Below are 16920 nucleotides of genomic sequence, written 5' to 3'. Positions count from 1 at the left end.
CTGACAGATTAGTCAGCAAACGGCTCTGGCAGCCGAAGGAGGGCTTTCTTGGGGGCTATCGGCCGGGAACTTCCGGGCCAAGACCGGGGGAGAATCTGGGGGCAGCTGCTGGATGAGGGCAAGCCGGGCAGGGACGCTGAGCTCTGCATCCTGCTTTCCCTGACCGGTTGCTCCAAGAAGAAGCCCATGGAGACGGACCTGAGTGCAGCAGCAGCAGCAGCAGCAGCGATCTCCTCACTTGCGATTCCCAGCCAGTGCCGTTAAGAGAAGGGCAGCGCAATCTTCGCCAGAGCCTGGAAACGGTGCTGCTGTGAACGCGCCGTAATCAGAGCCCTTTTCAATCAGGCAACTGCCTCCCCTTCCGAAGGTTATTTGCTACATCAGCCTCCCCACAAGATGACAGCCCCTCCAGGGGGGGCCTTGTGAACACCTGGAGACGGAGATCAACGCCCGCCCACCCCTCAAGCAGGCGCAGGCACCACCCACAGTCTGCTCAGGGCCCCCGCTGCCCGCAGAATCCCCACCCCACGGTGCTTCTGTCTTCTCGCCAAACTTGGGACACAAACAGCCAAAGGGCCGAAAGGATGTTGAGCGCCGCTTGCGCCTCCTCTGTGCCCACACGGGAGAAGGTTCCTGTTGCTGCCTTTGTCCCAGCGGCCGGGAGAAATGTCTTCCCTTACCCACAGGCTGCCCCATAGGGGCCGACTATCCGCCAACTACGGCTGGGCCTTCCTTCCACTTTGCTGGGCCAGAGGAAGGAAGGGGCAGCCTGCAAAGTGCGCTGCGTCCTTCCGACAAGCAAAGTGCACAAGATTCGTGCCACGCCAGCTCAGAAGCCGCCGTGTCCTTGCCAAGGTAAGGACGCCTTGCGGGAAGAGATTAGCAGCGACCCAAGAAGCAGGAAAGTGGCTGGGGAGGGGGCGAAAGGAGACGCATTTCTGCAGTGGGCCTGCGTCTGAATTTGCGGACCAAGACCCCAACTCACTCACACCCCCAACATTTACCTAGACCCTCCACTTGAGAAGAACCTTCCCCAAGTCGCCTGCCCTCAACACTGCCAGCCCCTTCCCATTATTACAAGGCGGCGCAGCAGGAGACGTCTGGAGTCTTCCCAAAATCTGAGAGGCGGTTACAGACTTGCTCCGCACATTTTAAAAAAGCATGCTCAGGTGCCCTAACCAGGGAGAAGCCTCCAATGTCACGAGTGGCATTGAAGCCCTGGCATGACAGGAGAGGGTTGCAAAGCAAAGAACAGTGCCTCTAAGCATGTACAGACGACTTGTCGTGCACACCTTGAGAACCGAGTCTTTCAGCCACGGTCACAACCATCTCTGAAGGTCCGTCCAGTGGAGCAACTGCTAAAAGACAGGGACCGGGGCTTGAACTTGCCTGCTGGGAGCAAGGGGGGGGGGCAGTGGCAGCCCAGCCCAACCCCTGGCAGAGCAGAACCACCCTCTGGGGCTGTGCCAGTCCAAAGCACCCAGGCTCCGGCACAAGCAGAGCGAGGCCAGCGCAGAAAGGCCCTGGGAGAGACCTTTCTGCCGGCAAGGCAAAGCCGTCGAAGTGACTGACGGCTGGGAAAGGTCAGCCTGTCCGAGGCTGGCAGCTTTGGGTGGTACAGAGTTTTGACAAGGCGCTCCAGCGGTTCCTGAGCAACTAGCCCTGATCCAAAGCCAACTTCAGGCTAACCGTTAAGAGGGGCAACGAAGGTCAACAATGCAAAAAACGATCCATAAATATTCTCCTGCTTGGAGCCGGGAGAAGAACGTTCCAGGGTCATGAAACCAAGGCGGGCATTTTGTCGGGGAAGGTGGCATGTGGCTATGGTGTTTGGTGGGGTGGGGGGCAGAAGGGGCCGGCATCAGGGAGGGAGGGACCCTGGCCTTCCTCTGCCTAAGGACATCCACACACAAATCCATCCACTCTCATCCCAGGCTCAATTCCTCGGCTTCCCCCTGCCTGGAAGAGGCCACCTGTTCTGAGTCCAGGCCCCCCCACCCTGAAACAACACCTTGGCCTATTTGGGGAGGGGGCCCCTGGCAACCTCAAATGCTCGTTTCCGCACATGCAGATGAAGGCGGCTCACACCACAAAAGACAAGGATTTTCTGGTGCTGAAGAACCACACACAAAACCACAGTTTGTGAAGTCCTGGGAAGGGAGGAGGCTTTGGGGTCCCTGGGACCACCAGCCCCCCTCTAAAGTGACCCAGAGGCAGCCTCACGGGCTCAAATGTGAGGAGGCTTCCTCCCCCCCCCCAAGGAAGCCCAAGGCCCAGCAAAACCTGGCTGGGCCAAGTCGTGGGGCTGCTCCTGTGCCGCCTCCCCCTGGCACCCGAGTTCGTGTCCCGTAAGCCCAAGTCCCTCTGCCCACGAAGCCAGCTGGACCCCCGCGGAGCCACATCCTTAAGCTGAGCCCAGTCTGCGCAGCCGCAACTCGCCGTTTGCCAAGCCCGGGCCAGAAAAGACAACAACTCTCGGCGCCATCCCACCTGGCAGCCTTTCTCTCTCAAGCAAACCCTTGCCCGCCTGCACAGATCCTGGCCCAGAAGGAGGGCAAGAGCTCTTTGCAAGGGCCCAGCCAGACTCCTCCCAGCCTGGGGAGCCAGAGCCTCTGGCCAGGCCAGCTGCTGCTCCACAGAAAGACCAGAGGAAGGAGACGACCGGAAGACAACGCCCCCCCCCCCCCTGCAGCCCTGGCCCCCTACCTCTCGCTGCAGCACCAGCTCCTTTGTGAAGAGAGTGGCCTCCTCGCTGAAAGGCTCCCCCTCTTGGACTAGGCCGGGCAGGTTTCGTGCACCTCGGGGACATTCGATACCTAAGGAAGGAGGAAGGAAGCAGAGGGGCAGGGAGAGAGAGATTTTCAGTGAGCTTCCTTTTCTTTTCTTTTCTTTTCTTTTCTTTTCTTTTCTTTTCCTTTCCTTTCCTTTCCTTTATCAAGTTCCTTCCATGCTAGGATGGATGGCCGCCCGTCAAGGATTCTCTCACCGCAACTTGGGTGGAACAGATGACTCTTTGGGTTCCTTCTAACAAGACCTTTGGAACAAGGATGTTTCCTCAGCATCACCCAACCTGGCATGCCCCGCGGAGGACCTTAAGGTCCACAAATGACAACACTTTGGAGGTCCCAAGTCACAAGGTGGTCAGGCTGGTCTCAACTAGGGCCAGGGCCTTTTCAGCCCTGGCCCCGACTTGGTGGAATGCTCTGTCACAAGAGACCAGGGCCCTGCGGGGCTTGACATCTTTCCGCAGGGCCTGCAAGACAGAGCTCTTCCACCAGGCCTTTGGTTTGGACTCAGTCTGACCCTTATGTTTCCCTCCCCTTATGGTTTTGATCTATTGGCCACTTTTAAAATGAGGCTGCATTTTAAACTGTATTTTAAATTGGTTCTTTCCTATTATGTTTTTACTGTAATTTTACTGGTGTTAGCCGCCCTGAGTCCGGCTCTGCCCGGGGAATAAATATATATTTTTTTAAATCATCATCATCATCATCATCATCACCATTGAGAGCCGGAAAAGGAGCTCCCCGCAAAAGGAGCAGACCCCCAACAGGACCTGCCTTGGGGGGAAGGCTTGCCAGGACCGCCTGGCCAGGCCCAAGAAGGAGCCTTGGAGGCCGCCTGGCCAGGCCTGGAGTCCCCTTGCGGCCGCCCCCCTCAAGAACTGCCCTCCTCATCCTCCCAGGGCAGAAGGCTCTCCTCTGCAAGGAGCCCTGGACAGACCTTGCTTCCGCCGCACCCATCCCTGAGCCGGGGGGGGGGGGGAGGACTCCGAGTGCCAGAGGCTCCAGGGGTGGATCTGGGCCAGCCGACAGGCACCCCAGGAGACAGAGCAGCTGGAAAGGCCAGCACCCAAGGGCCTTTCTGTGGGTGCAGATTATAAGAATAATTTATTATGTCTACCCCGACCATCTGCCCGGGTTTCCCCAGCCACTCTGGGCAACTCCCAACAGAGTATTAAAATCACAATAAAACACCAAACATTAAAAGCTTCCCTAAACAGGGCTGCCTTCAGATGTCTTCTAAAAGTCAGATAGTGGTTTATTTCCTTGGCATCTGATGGGAGGGCATTCCACAGGGCGGGCGCCCCCACCAAGAAGGCCCTCTGTCTGGTTCCCTGTAACCTCACTTCTTGCAGGGAGGGAACTGCCAGAAGGCCCTTGGAGCTGGACCTCGGTGTCCGGGCAGAATGATGGGGGTGGAGACGCTCCTTCAGGTATACTGGACCGAGGCAGTTTAGGGCTTTAAAGGTCAGCACCAACACTTTGAATTGTGCTCGGAAACATACTGAAAGCCAATGTAGGTCTTTCAGGACCGGTGTTATATGGCCCGGTGGCCACTCCCAGTCCCCAGTCTAGCTGCTGTATTCTGGATTAATTGCAGTTGCTGAGTCAGCTTCAATGGTAGCCCCACATAGAGCGCATTGCAGTAGTCCAAGCGGGAGATAATCAGAGCATGCACCACTCTGGCGAGGCAGTCCACAGGCAGATAGGGTCTCAGCCTGCACTCCAGATGGAGCTGGTAGACAGCCGCCCTGAACACAGAATTAACCTGCGCCTCCATGGACAGCTGTGAGTCCAAAATGCCCCCCAGGCTGTGAACTGGTCCTTCAGGGGCACAGTTACCCCATTCAGGACCAGGGAGTACCCCCCCCACTCCTGCCCCCTGTCCCCCCCAAAACAGTACTTCTGTCTTATCAGGATTGAACCTCAATCTATTAGCCGCCATCCATCCTCCCACTGCCCAAAGGTGCTGGCACTGCTTATCTCAGTTCACACATGCACTTATCAGTGCTCTCCAGGACAGAGCTTGCAATGGGAGGCAGAGGTGGCAGGGGCTACTGGGAACCCCCACAATTGCCGGAAGTGGGGGCAGTGGGGAGGGGAGGAAAGTCGCACGACAAGGATGCAAGGCTCCAGGTGAGACACTCTCCAGTGCCAGCTCCTGCCTGTCAGGGGCCGTCCCCTCCACCCCAGCCTCACAAGAGCAGCCACCGCCGCAGCCGCCCTCCTGTCAGGGGGCAAGCTCCTGCCCCACAGTGGCGGAAGCACAGCCCCAATCCACTTCCATGCTCCGGTGCCTTGCCAGGAGGAGGAAGGCTGGAAGGGAGCCAACGCGAGCCACTTTGGGCGGCTCCTTGGCGCAAGGCGAAGGCGCCCGGCCAGCCTTCCCCTGCGAGGCCACTCAAAATAGCCCTGCGATTCCCTCCAAGGCAGCGAGAGATGCATTCTGCCTGCGGCTCCGCAGGCTCAGCCCCGCGCATGATGATCAGCCAAGGCTGAAGCTGGCTGCTGAGCTGAGGCTTCCGGACGGGAAGCCATTTTTCCCTGGAATAATTTAAGGAGCAATAAAGCCGGGAAAGCAACCGCTGGGACATAACCTGAAATAAAGGTTTAGTGAGGCGGATGCGCCGCTGCCACAGAGAACAAGGAGGACGGGGGTCCATAAAGGAGCTTTATAGCAGCTGCGGCGGCATCTGTCAAGAGCATCAACCACTTGATGCGCAAAATGTCCCCGCTGGGGAGTTTGGCTTCCTCCCGGGGGGAGTGAGGTGGGGCGGTTCGAGGCGGGAGAAAGATGTGGCCCCAGAGACTCTGCGGGCGCAAAGGGCCGAGGGAGGGAATAAGCAGGAGGGGGGTGAGGAGGGGGTGGCCCTGCAATACCCCCAGAGCCTAAATCCAGAGTCCACGACAGAAGAGAACCCGACTGGGAGCAGAGAAGGAAGCCCCCTCCCTCTCCTCCACAGCCTGGACACCCTCCTTTCAATGTTTAATAGGTTATTATATTTTAGTGTTCTGTTGGAAGACACCCAGGGTGGCTGGGGAAACCCAGCCAGATGGGCGAGGTATAAATAATAAAATAATAATTATTATTATTATTAGTAGTAGTAGTAGTAGTGGTAGTAGTAGCAGTAGTATTTTCACATAATGGCTTGGAGGCACCCAATCAACAAACTTTCAAAACGGAGCTTCTGGCAGCAGTTGCAGGGCCTGCATTGTGGATGGCCCCTTCCGACTCTGCAGTTTGAGGATCCTGCGTTGCTAGATCCCTTGGAGCTCAGGGGGTTCCTTTGGGGACAACCCAATACCTGTGGGTCAGCAAGGTCTTGGGGCTCCAAACCTCCCCCCCCTTCCAAGCAGCCCAAACCAGGTTTCCCGGAGGGATCTCCCAAGGTGCAAGCTGGTGCCTGCGCTTCTCCACAGGCTGCGGGCAGCAACAGAACTGTAGAGTCGGAAGGGACCCCTAAGGGCCATTTAGCCCACCCCCTGCGAGGCAAGAACTGCCGCTAATGCTTCTCTGACAGATGGCCATCCGACCTCTGCTTGTTGTTGTTGTTGTTGAGTCGTTTAGTCGTGTCCGACTCTTCGTGACCCCCTGGACCAGAGCATGCCAGGCACCTCTGTCCTCCACTGCCTCCCGCAGTTGGGTCAGGCTCATGTTTGTAGCGTTGAGAACACTGTCCAACCATCTCGTCCTCTGTCCTCCCCTTCTCCTTGTGCCCTTCATCTTTCCCAACATCAGGGTCTTTTCCAGGGAGTCTTCTCTTCTCATGAGGTGGCCAAAGTCTTGGAGCCTCAGCTTCAGGATCTGTCCTTCCAGTGAGCACTCAGGGCTGATTTCCTTCAGAATGGAGAGGTTGGATCTTCTTGCAGTCCATGGGACTCTCAAGAGTCTCCTCCAGCACCAGAATTCAAAAGCATCCATTCTTCGGCGATCAGCCTTCTTTATGGTCCAGCTCTCACTTCCATACATCACTACTGGGAAAACCATGGCTTGAACTATACGGACCTTTGCTGGCAAGGTGATGTCTCTGCTTACAAACCTCCAATCTGCCTTTTTATGTGAAAGCGGTCTGCTTTCGCATCAGGCTCCCCACCTGGCAGGAGGGCTCATGAGATCGAGGAGGCGAAGGAGCAGAGGCCCAAGTGATGCCAGCTGATTCCCTGTAATAGCTGTCTCTGCCAAGTGCTGGCCGGGCGCAGCCTGAGAAGCAGGGATTGTTTCTGCTACATGATTAGAGCCGCAGAGGCAGGTCAAGTGCCGATCCATCAAGATTTGTGGGGAAGGAGGAGGCACCCCAAGAGGGAGCCCAGGCAGGCAGCCTCTGTCGTTTCAGCTTCGCCAACGCCGGGTCCCAGCCAGATTCCTAGCAACTGGGAGGAACGACTTGTCCCCCCGCCCGCACCATCCACCTCGCCTCTTCCAGGCCCCCAGGTTGAACACAGGCCACCCGGAAAGATGGAGGGCGGAAGAAAGGGCCACAGACTCCGGTGGCTCACAGCCCAGCCATGGCCAGGGGCCCCATCTCCAGCAAGCAACATACTCCTGCCTGGCCCCACACACCTGGGGAAGCCAAACTGCCCTGCCTGGCCAGTGGGGGAGACCCACGGGAGACCCCTGCCTTGGGGACACGCTCCCTCCTTCCACTCGCACCCAGTGGCTTTGCACCCCTCCTTGCAAAAAGGAGGACCAAGGAGTTTGCTAAGAGGAGCCCAGGACCCCCGCTCAGGCTGTCTGTCTTGTTTGTTGGTTTGCCACCCCAAGGTCCCAGGCCGGGATGGAGCATCAAAACACAATATTAGGAACGTGTGCCTCCAACTGCAAAGGAAGTTGGGGGGCAAAGAGATGGGCCTTTTGCATCCTCCGGAAGCTGTGCAATGAAGGCACCTGCTGCACCTCTGTGGGGAGGGAGCCCCACAGCTCTGGGGCTGCCCTGGAGAAGGCTCCTTCCCCCTGGGCCACCACACAAACCTCTGAGCCTCTGAGGGGGAGGGACCCCCAAGAGGGCCCTCAGGGAAGGAGGCAGCCATTCAGGTATGTGGGGCTGGAGTTGTCTAGGGCTTTCAGCACCAATGGAAGCGCCTGGAAAGGAACCAGGGCAGAGGATTTAATGCAGAATTCTCCTGCGGGTCCGCAGTGCAGGGGCCCCCCAGATCCAGGCCGGCTCCTGCCAGCCCAGGTGGCCATCAGCCCAAACCTCACTCCGTGCTCAGAAGACGGGGCTCTGTTTCCTCCCTCTGCCTTCCTTCAGCCGCACGTCCAGAAGAATGACAGCGGCGGAAGTGGGCTCCTGCCAGAGATGCATGCCGGGCAAAGCCAGGGGACAGCTGGGCGACGCCACTGCCGCCAGCCAGAGAACCTCCCAGGTGGGCAGAGGGGAAGGAGGGCGGAGAGGTGCTCTCCAGGGGCACGGCCAAAGCCGCCTGGCCTCTCGACGACAGCAAGGCAAGGAGCCCCGAGGGGGAGGGCTCCTGAAAGAGAAGGGAGGCCTGCCATGGCAGGACGGGGCAGCCACACACCCCAGGGGCAGGCATGCACCTTTGTGCCAGCGAGTATTTTGCAGGTGCCCCTTGGGGGAAACCCACAAGCTGAGCCCTAGAGCCCTCGTCTTCCCTCCTATGATTCCTCTGACTACAGAGGCAGAGCCTAGTCCTCGTGGCCGGTAGCATCCACCAACCTCCTCCTCCTCCAGGAATTGCTCCCTGTGGCAGGGAGTTCCGCAGTTCAGCTGTACGTTGACTGACGAAGGGCATTCTTCACCACCCTGACCTTGTAGACTCTGCTGGCCTCGCAGGCCCTGTGCCAGGGACGGCTGCAGCACCTGCCGAAGCCAGCCCAGCCCTGGGCACCAACCTCCCTGCTCCCCACTCCCGGCTCCGGCAAGGCAGCTCAGCACCCTTGACTCCTCAGCAGCCCCTCTCTCCCAAAGCACCACCTTGCAAACTGGGAGCTGGGCCTGGCCTGGCGCAGGGGTCAGGGGGAGCTGGGTGCTCTCTCCCCAGCACCCACCACAAAGCCCCCAGTCCAGACAGCCGCAGGCCTTGCTCCTGCCAGAAAGAGAGAGAGAGAAGCTGCTTTGCTGCTCCTGAGAGAGATAAATATAGCACAGGAGTTTTCTTGGACTGGATCGAGGAAGAGAAAAGCATTGGAAAGAAATAGGTGAATAAATCAGAGGGAAAAGTGCTTTGTGCAGCAAAATCGCTGCACCCGGCGTTGCCACATATTAATGACCCCGGGGAAAGCTGGCTCAGGCTGCCTTTCACATGCGATGTTCCCCAGCATACTGACAAGCGAGTGCTGGGACAGGGGAAGGACGCCGCTGGCAGGGAGGGGGAGCCCTGCCTGACCCCTGCCAGGACCCAGCAAGGAAGAGCGTGGCAGAGGCTGCGGGGGGGGGGGGAGGACTGCCTGAATTCTGCAGGGTGGGGGCAGAAAAGTCCTGGGGAGCAGCCTCAAAGCAAACCAAGCACAGCTGTAGGAGCACAGAGAACAAGTGGCCTGGTTTCACTGAATGACTGCCTCCCCCCCCAAAAAAACCACATACAGCCCAGAGTGGAGGACAAAATGACAGGATTCTAGAGCTGGAAGCGACCCAAAGGCTCATCTAGTCCAACTCCCCGCAATGCAGAAATCACAGCTTTCAGGGAACAAGTTCCCTTATGGCCAAGGTGGCTGATTCGGAGAAGGGGAGAGGCAGGCGAGGCCTCAAGGCACACAGCAGAGCTCCAGACATCTCTCACGGGAAGAGGCTCCCTGGGCAAGAGAGAGGTGGAGCCACTCTTTCAAAGAGAATAACCATTCCTCAGGTGAGGAATCGATGCTTCTCCTGCATCTCAGGCTCCAGGAAACGGGACGTTTGCCAACTGGGGACACAGAAAGATGGGCTTGCAATGGGGGCGACACGGCGACTCGCCTGCCTAGTGCAAAGGCTGTGGGCAGGACATCGGAACAGCCTCCTGGATCAGGCCAAAGCAGGCAGTCCATCTGGGTCCAGCCTCCGGTTCTCACAGGTGCCTGTGGGAAACCAGCAAGCGGGATCGGGGCCCAAGAGCAGCACTCCCCTCCTGTGAATTATTGTATTTTAATATTATTACTGCATTTTAATATTTTGCTGGAAGCCGCCCAGAGTGGCTGGGGAAACCCAGCCAGATGTGCTGGGTACAAATAATGATAATAATGATAATGATGATGATGATGATGATAATAATAATAATAATAATAATAATTCCAGCCACTGGCATTCAGGAGCATTGCAGAGCCACTGGTCCTCTTTTAAAGCCCCCCAGGTGTGTGGCCCTTCCCGTCTCCTCCTGAGGAAGCGAGTTCCACTGTCTGCCTCTGCGCTGCATGAAGGACTTTCTGGTTTCTCTCCTAAATCTTCACCTTCCATTTCATCAGACGCTGATGATCCCCAGCGTCACGAGGGAGGGAGGAAAACTTCCCTCTGCCCCCAAGCCGTCGAGAGAGGACAGCCGGCGGGTCAGCGAAGGTGGCGCATGCCAGTGCGCTTGGAAACATACTTGCGCAAAGTGCCGGCGGGGGCCGAAATCCCGGAGAACCTTCTCTGCCACGACACCTGCTCCTTGCGCAGGGCCTGCTGGCCAGGGGGAGCTCGGGAGCCTGGAAGGGCCAGAGGTGTCCAGGAGAATGCTCCAGAGTGGCGAGGCACTGGGGGGCAGCTGAGCCCCCACGCAGGGGCCGGCGCCACTTGAAGATGTGCCATGGAGTGCTTGAGATGGCAAGGGACGCCGGGCTGTTCTTCAAGAGACTTCTGGGGAGCGTGGGACTTGAGACAACTCCATTCCTAAAAGATGCTGCTGCTGCAAACGGCTCCAGATAAAGGGGGATTGGGAAGATTTGAAAGCTCCAGCCTTGGAGAACATGACAGCAATTTAAAAGAGATGAAGGGGCCGCAGAGGAGGAGGAGGAGGCGCTGGGGGAGGGACACAACGCCTAGGTGTTTATATGCTAATTCCGGGAGCCTCTCAGCCCAAAGAGGGAGCAGAAGGCCCTTCGCTAAATGCGGAGAGAGATGTGGGGAGCATATCAGACGCAAGGGGGGGCAGGGAGAGAGGCTTGGCTGCTGGCAGATAACTCAATGGAAGAATCAACTCAGCATGCCGCAACAGTGGGGGGAAAGGTAAATTCCGTGGCGGAGATTGGGGGGGGGCACGGAATTGAAAATAAAACTGCCTGCCAGCCTTTTCAGGCCTTTTATACAGACCTAGGAAGCAGCCACATTTGGAATCCCCAACCAGGTTCCGGTGCCTGCAGAGCACAAAGGATTCCGCAGAGCTAAAAAGGGGCTCAGGAAAGAGCCATCAAAACCATCGAGGGGCTGGAGGAACTCCCCTGTGATGGAAGGGTGTCATGATTTGGGGTGGCGGGCAGTATTTAGAAAATAAAATAGAAGGGTGGGAGAAACAATACTGGCATGGAGAAAGGGGATGGAGACATCTTCTTCTCCCTCCTAAGGCCAGAAGGCGGAGACGACCCAATTAAACGGGCAGGGGATTCAGAATAATAATAATAACCTATTTTTTTGATATCCCGCCCATCTGCCTGGGCTGCCCAGTGAGAAGGCGAAGGCTGGAGGTTAGCCTGGAAGGGAAGACTCTGTCAGGTTGCCCCACGAGGGGCCTGAGTCCAGGCGGGCAACCGGCCGGGCACCACACTCGGCCTGCAGGTGGCCAGGAACATGCCAGCCAGCGGACGGGTGAGAGATGGACAGAGATGAGCAATTCTGTTCCCTGCAGAAATCTGAGCAACGAGGAAATGTCTCGCATACCCTTTCCAAGGCCAGCATATGCCTGCGCCATGCGGAGAGAGGGAGTTCTCCAGGACAAGAAGGGCATGAGGCTGCCTGGGAAACCTCAAGGGGGTGGGAGGGGGGGGGTCTGGTGCCCTGCAAAGCCCAGAACTTGCAACATCTGCAAGTGGGAAAAGTCCTCCAAGCCTCATCAAAACCCAGAGCAGAGCTCCCGTTGTTTGGCCACTTGCGGCACCTTTGGCTTATTTACCCAGAAATTGCAAAACCCCCAGAGCAGCGCAGCGCACGAAAGGGGGGAGACCGTTCCGCCAAGACCCACGTTAACTTCCTGCGCTCCCTCCTGCAGCAACGGTGAAATTGTTCTGCTCTTAAGTGGTTCTCACAATGGAGAGCCTGCAGAAGGAAGGAAGGAAAAGAAAAAGCATCTCCAGAAGCTGCTGCAAGCAATTCCTTCCGGAGGGGGAAATAAAATTAAAAGGCGAGGCATTTCTCCATCGCGCTCGTGCCTCCTGGGCCCTGGGCAGTCTGGCCGGGGGTGGGCAGGGAGGGGGGGGAGGGAGGGAGGGAGTCTCCACAAGAGGCTTCCACAAGCATCTTCTGCTGCCTGCGGGGCTGTGCAAAACAGCCTGCATTGCATTTGGGGAAATGGCTCCACAGCCGCCCCCCTGCAGCTCAGATGTCTGCTAAAATTGCAAAAATGCTCTTCGCTTTAAGATCGGGGTGGGGGTGGAGATGCCAGAGCGAAAGATTTGATATAAAAGCATGAACTGAACATGATCTCAAACTCAGGAATATGCCGGTTGACGTACGGGGAGGGGGGGCCCCTCAGCAGCCATCAAAATCCACATGCGTCCCATCAGCATTGCACTGCAAATTGAGAGGAGTTGGGGGGGGGGGCATCTCTGCTCCCTTTTCCTCCCTGCTCTGCCCAGGAATCAGCAAATGTATTAATCTGAGCTGCGAGATGAGAGATGCAGTTTAAAAGACTGCAGCACTTGGCTGCCACCGCTCCTCTCCCTGGGGTCTCAAAATAACTCCGCCACAAATCAGTTTTCCTAGACCCTCCCAGCCTCGCTGCCAGGAATATGACAATAAAGGCAAGACAGCGGGACTTATGTAACCAGGAAGGCCCAGGATCTATGTGCAGGGAGGGGGCAGGCTGAAGCCCAGCCCCCTCTCACCGGGGGAGGGGGGCAAGTCATGGCCACAGCACCAGGGCTGCCCCAACGGGGGTCCTGTGCCCTCGCTGCCACCCCAGAGGAGGACGCAAGCATGCGGGGACTTCATGGTCCCCTCCCAGCGCTGGGCTGCCTTGGGAGAGCCATGGGCAAGGGCCAACTGACTTTGCCTCGAATGCATCTGCAGTCATATTCGGTGCTGGGGGGGGGGCGCCCTGGGGAGCCCCCAGGCAGGAGGGGAGCTACTGCGCAGGGAGAGGCCAGTGCAGGTCCAGCTGGCCAGAGGGAAGGAGGTTTGGGGAATGTCAGCTTCTCAGGCAAAGGGCACACTCTGCACAGAAAGAGGCCAGATGTTTGGGGAGGGGGTTAGAGGGAATTCCTGGTGGGCCCCCGGCTCCTCCTGCCCCCCCTCCAACCATCCTGCTTACAGATGGACAACACACAGGCACCTTTCCTGTGCAAATTCTTTAGCAGTGATTCCCACATCGAAGGGGTTGGTCTAGAGGCCTCTGGGGCTCCCTACAAAACCTTTGATTCTGGGGGGCTCAGGGTGGTCACACCCCAAGCCCAGTTCTCTCTGGGCCAGCTCAAAACATGGTGGCGCCTGAAACTGGGAAAACCAAACAGCCTCTGCCCAAAACTAGGTCAGCTGACCCTCTGCCAGCCTTTCATGGTGCCCTGACCTCAGGGCCTTCAGCCACAGAGGCCGACTAGGTGCCCGTCGTGGGAATCCCACAGGCAAGATTCCCACGCTCTCTTCTAAGGTTCTTGTAGGAGGGGAGGAGGGGGCTCTGGACCCCCTTTCCCAGGCATCTCCATGGAAAACTGGAGGAAGTTTCGGTTTGCCAGCAAACCACTGGCGTACTGAGCCTGTCCAGAGCGTGGGATCCAGGCCGTTTTCTGCCCCCCTCCCCGCATCTGCTGGCACTGCGGTCTGGCAGATCCCTGGCACCGGCAACCCCCCAGGCAGAAATTCGCATGCAGCCCATGCTCTGACTGGCGGGACAGAAAGGAGCTTGTGGCCTGACAAGCCAGTAGGCTTTCCTTCCCCTGACTCCTGAGAAGCCCCATCAACCGCTTTGCATCGACTTCCTTTCAGAGTAATTTTTTTTTTGGTGGGGGGTGCCTGCTTCAGAGAAAGGCCAGGTGCCAAAAAATGACAGCCATGGGGGGGGGGGTGGAGAATACATTGCTGTGCCGTAACCTTCAGAGGCTGGAGCTGCTGCTTGGTGATAAGTTGCAGAAAAGAAAAAAACAACAACAACCCATCTTTACGAACGGCCTTCAGGAGGACTCCCAAGCAGAAATAAATATGGACAGTAATGTTTGCCAGCTGTCCCTCCCCAAAGGGTCAGGGCAAGGTGTGGGGCAGGGGGTGAGAGCCAGAGAGGCAGGGGGCAGCTGACCCGGAGGGGAAGGAGGCAGAGTTCCCCCCCCCCCGAAGATGAAGGCTGGCCAGCGATGCTGGGGGCTGCGCAAGGGCCACTTAGGGGCACAGAGGCCTGGAAGAACCGGACGCTGTTTTATCAGCACCCACAAACCAGCTGCACACCAATTATACGTCCCATAAAAGCACCCGTCATTTTTACTGGGTGAAGCCTGCAAAATTTTGAAAACAGAAGCCATTGTTCACACAAGGAGGATGAGAATCATAGAATCATAGAGTTGGGAGAGACCACAAGGGCCATCGAGTCCAACCCCCTGCCAAGCAGGAAACACCATCAGAGCACTCCTGACATATGGTCATCAAGCCTCTGCTTAAAGACCTCCAAAGAAGGAGACTCCACCACACTCCTTGGCAGCAAATTCCACTGTCAAACAGCTCTTACTGTCAGGAAGTTCTTCCTAATGTTTAGGTGGAATCTTCTTTCTTGTAGTTTGGAACCATTGCTCCGTGTCCGCTTCTCTGGAGCAGCAGAAAACAACCTTTCTCCCTCCTCTATGTGACATCCTTTTATACATTTGAACATGGCTATCATATCACCCCTTAACCTCTTCTTCTCCAGGCTAAACATGCCCAGCTCCCTTAGCCGTTCCTCATAAGGCATCGTTTCCAGGCCTTTGACCATTTTGGTTGCCCTCCTCTGGACACGTTCCAGTTTGTCAGTGTCCTTCTTGAACTGTGGTGCCCAGAACTGGACACAGTACTCCAGGTGAGGTCTGACCAGAGCAGAATACAGTGGCACTATTACTTCCCTTGATCTAGATGCTATACTCCTATTGATGCAGCCCAGAATTGCATTGGCTTTTTTAGCTGCTGCGTCACACTGTTGGCTCATGTCAAGTTTGTGGTCAACCAAGACTCCTAGATCCTTTTCACATGTACTGCTCTCAAGCCAGGTGTCACCCATCTTGTATTTGTGCCTCTCATTTTTTTTGCCCAAGTGCAATACTTTACATTTCTCCCTGTTAAAATTCATCTTGTTTGTTTTGGCCCAGTTCTCTAATCTGTCAAGGTCGTTTTGAAGTGTGATCCTGTCCTCTGGGGTGTTAGCCACCCCTCCCAGTTTGGTGTCATCTGCAAATTTGATCAGGATGCCCTTGAGTCCATCATCCAAGTCGTTGATAAAGATGTTGAATAAGACGGGGCCCAAGACAGAACCCTGTGGCACCCCACTAGTCACTCTTCTCCAGGATGAAGAGGAACCATTGATGAGCACCCTTTGGGTTCGGTCAGTCAGCCAGTTACAAATCCACTGAGTGGTAGCATAGTCAAGTCCGCATTTTACCAGCTTCTTTACAAGAATATCATGGGGCACCTTGTCAAAGGGGAAGGAGAAGAAGAAGGAAAAAGAAGAAGAAAAAGAAGAAGGGGGGAGAGGAGGTGGAGGAGGAGGAGGAGGAGGAGAAGAAGAAGAAGGAGGAGGAGGAGGAGGAAGAGGAGATCCCACCCAGGAACTCTTTTGCTCCCTCAGCCCAGTTGGGTATAAAGGCCCCCGAGGCAGCTAAATGCAAGAACTGACCTCAACAGCTGGGGGGTGGGCCTGGGTGGGGACAGAGGCTCCCTCAGCCTGGGTGGGCACAGAGGCTCCCTCAGGCAGGCCAGACAAGACCCCCCCCTCCTGCTCTGCCTCCTGCTGGGGACGAGTCAGGCCGTGGGAGACCATGGGAGAGGACTGCGCCAGTGCTGCCTCTCTCTCTCTCCATTGCTCACCCCCACCCCCAGGAGGACCCCACACGACAGGCAGATCTTGCAGAGGCCCCACTGGACTCCAGAGATGGGGAGCCCCACCCCCTGAGTGCCTGGCACGGCCAGCAGGGGAGTCCGGGAAGGAGCAGAGCCCTGCCCCAAGGCAGGGTACCAGGGAGGGGGCACCCCACGTGACTCCTGGGGAGCTGGCAAGACCCTGCCTCCACGCTTGGGCTTGTTTGGTGAGCCATTGCAGGGAAAGGGCTTCCACAATGAAGCGGCAGCAGCAGCTCCTGGCAGCCCCACACCAGGGCGGCGGGGGGGGGGCAGAGCAGGGTCAGGCCGCAGGGCCCCCACGGGCTGCGCTCCAGCGCCACGAGAGCCAGCAGAGAGGGCCGGGCGGCGGCAGCAGCCAGCCCTCCGAGATGACGTGAAGCGGCAACGTGGCTCAGAGCATCCGGGGCTCATCGACTTTGACAATTGCCAATTAGCTTTAACGAGGAGCCGTAATGTACCAATAAACAGAATATGGTGCGCGAGAAATAAAGCAACGGTAACGCGAGGCCCTGCTGCGCCTGGTGCGCACGGCTTCCAAGACGCCCTGGAAAGGAAGAGGACTGGCAGAGAGAGGAGGAAACAAAAGCCGCCAGCCCCCCCCCCCAGTGCATAGAGCCGGGGCCACCTGCAGCCTCCGTGTGCCCCCTCTGCCTGGGGCAGCTGCCACACAGCAGCCAGCATCTTCCCAGGTGGAGGCCATGACTGGGTCAACCTGGCAAAACCTGAGAGTCCAGGAGGCGGGGGCCCAAGGTGCAAAAGCAGCCTGGTGGGCCTCCTCCACCCCCAAGGATCTGGACCCACAAGGGATGGGTGTCCCACAAGGAAGGTCACTGCGTTTGCCATAAACATCTGGCTCAGCCTCCTAGACCCCTCCTGACCCATCACTGGTTAAGTGAAGGATCCGCTTCCCTGTCCCCACGCTTGAGGAGGCAGCCGGCCGAAAGAGCAGCATAAATATTGCCGGCAAGCAGGTTGATGAGTGGGCAGAGGGAGCCCAGGGAAGG

The 16920-nt window shown here is 57.3% G+C and overlaps 1 protein-coding gene and 1 long non-coding RNA gene across 2 annotated transcripts in view; one reads left to right on the top strand and one right to left on the bottom strand.

Annotated features, from left to right (window-relative positions):
• Positions 1-16920, top strand: part of LOC309352046 — a 413396-nt gene that overhangs the window by 136618 nt on the left and 259858 nt on the right. The window lies entirely within an intron of this gene.
• The window catches only part of SND1 (staphylococcal nuclease and tudor domain containing 1), a 224164-nt gene that overhangs the window by 61557 nt on the left and 145687 nt on the right, over positions 1-16920 (bottom strand). Inside the window, exon 16 of the mRNA XM_081879810.1 lies at positions 2707-2816. Coding sequence (XP_081735936.1) covers positions 2707-2816 — 110 coding nt within the window. The remainder of the gene's footprint in view (positions 1-2706; positions 2817-16920) is intronic.

This window comes from Podarcis erhardii, assembly GCF_964252035.2.
Source record: "Podarcis erhardii genome assembly, chromosome: 10".
NCBI lineage: Eukaryota > Metazoa > Chordata > Lepidosauria > Squamata > Lacertidae > Podarcis > Podarcis erhardii.
The sequence above is the reverse complement of the archived record's forward strand: the minus strand, read 5'-3'. Positions and strand labels throughout refer to the sequence as shown.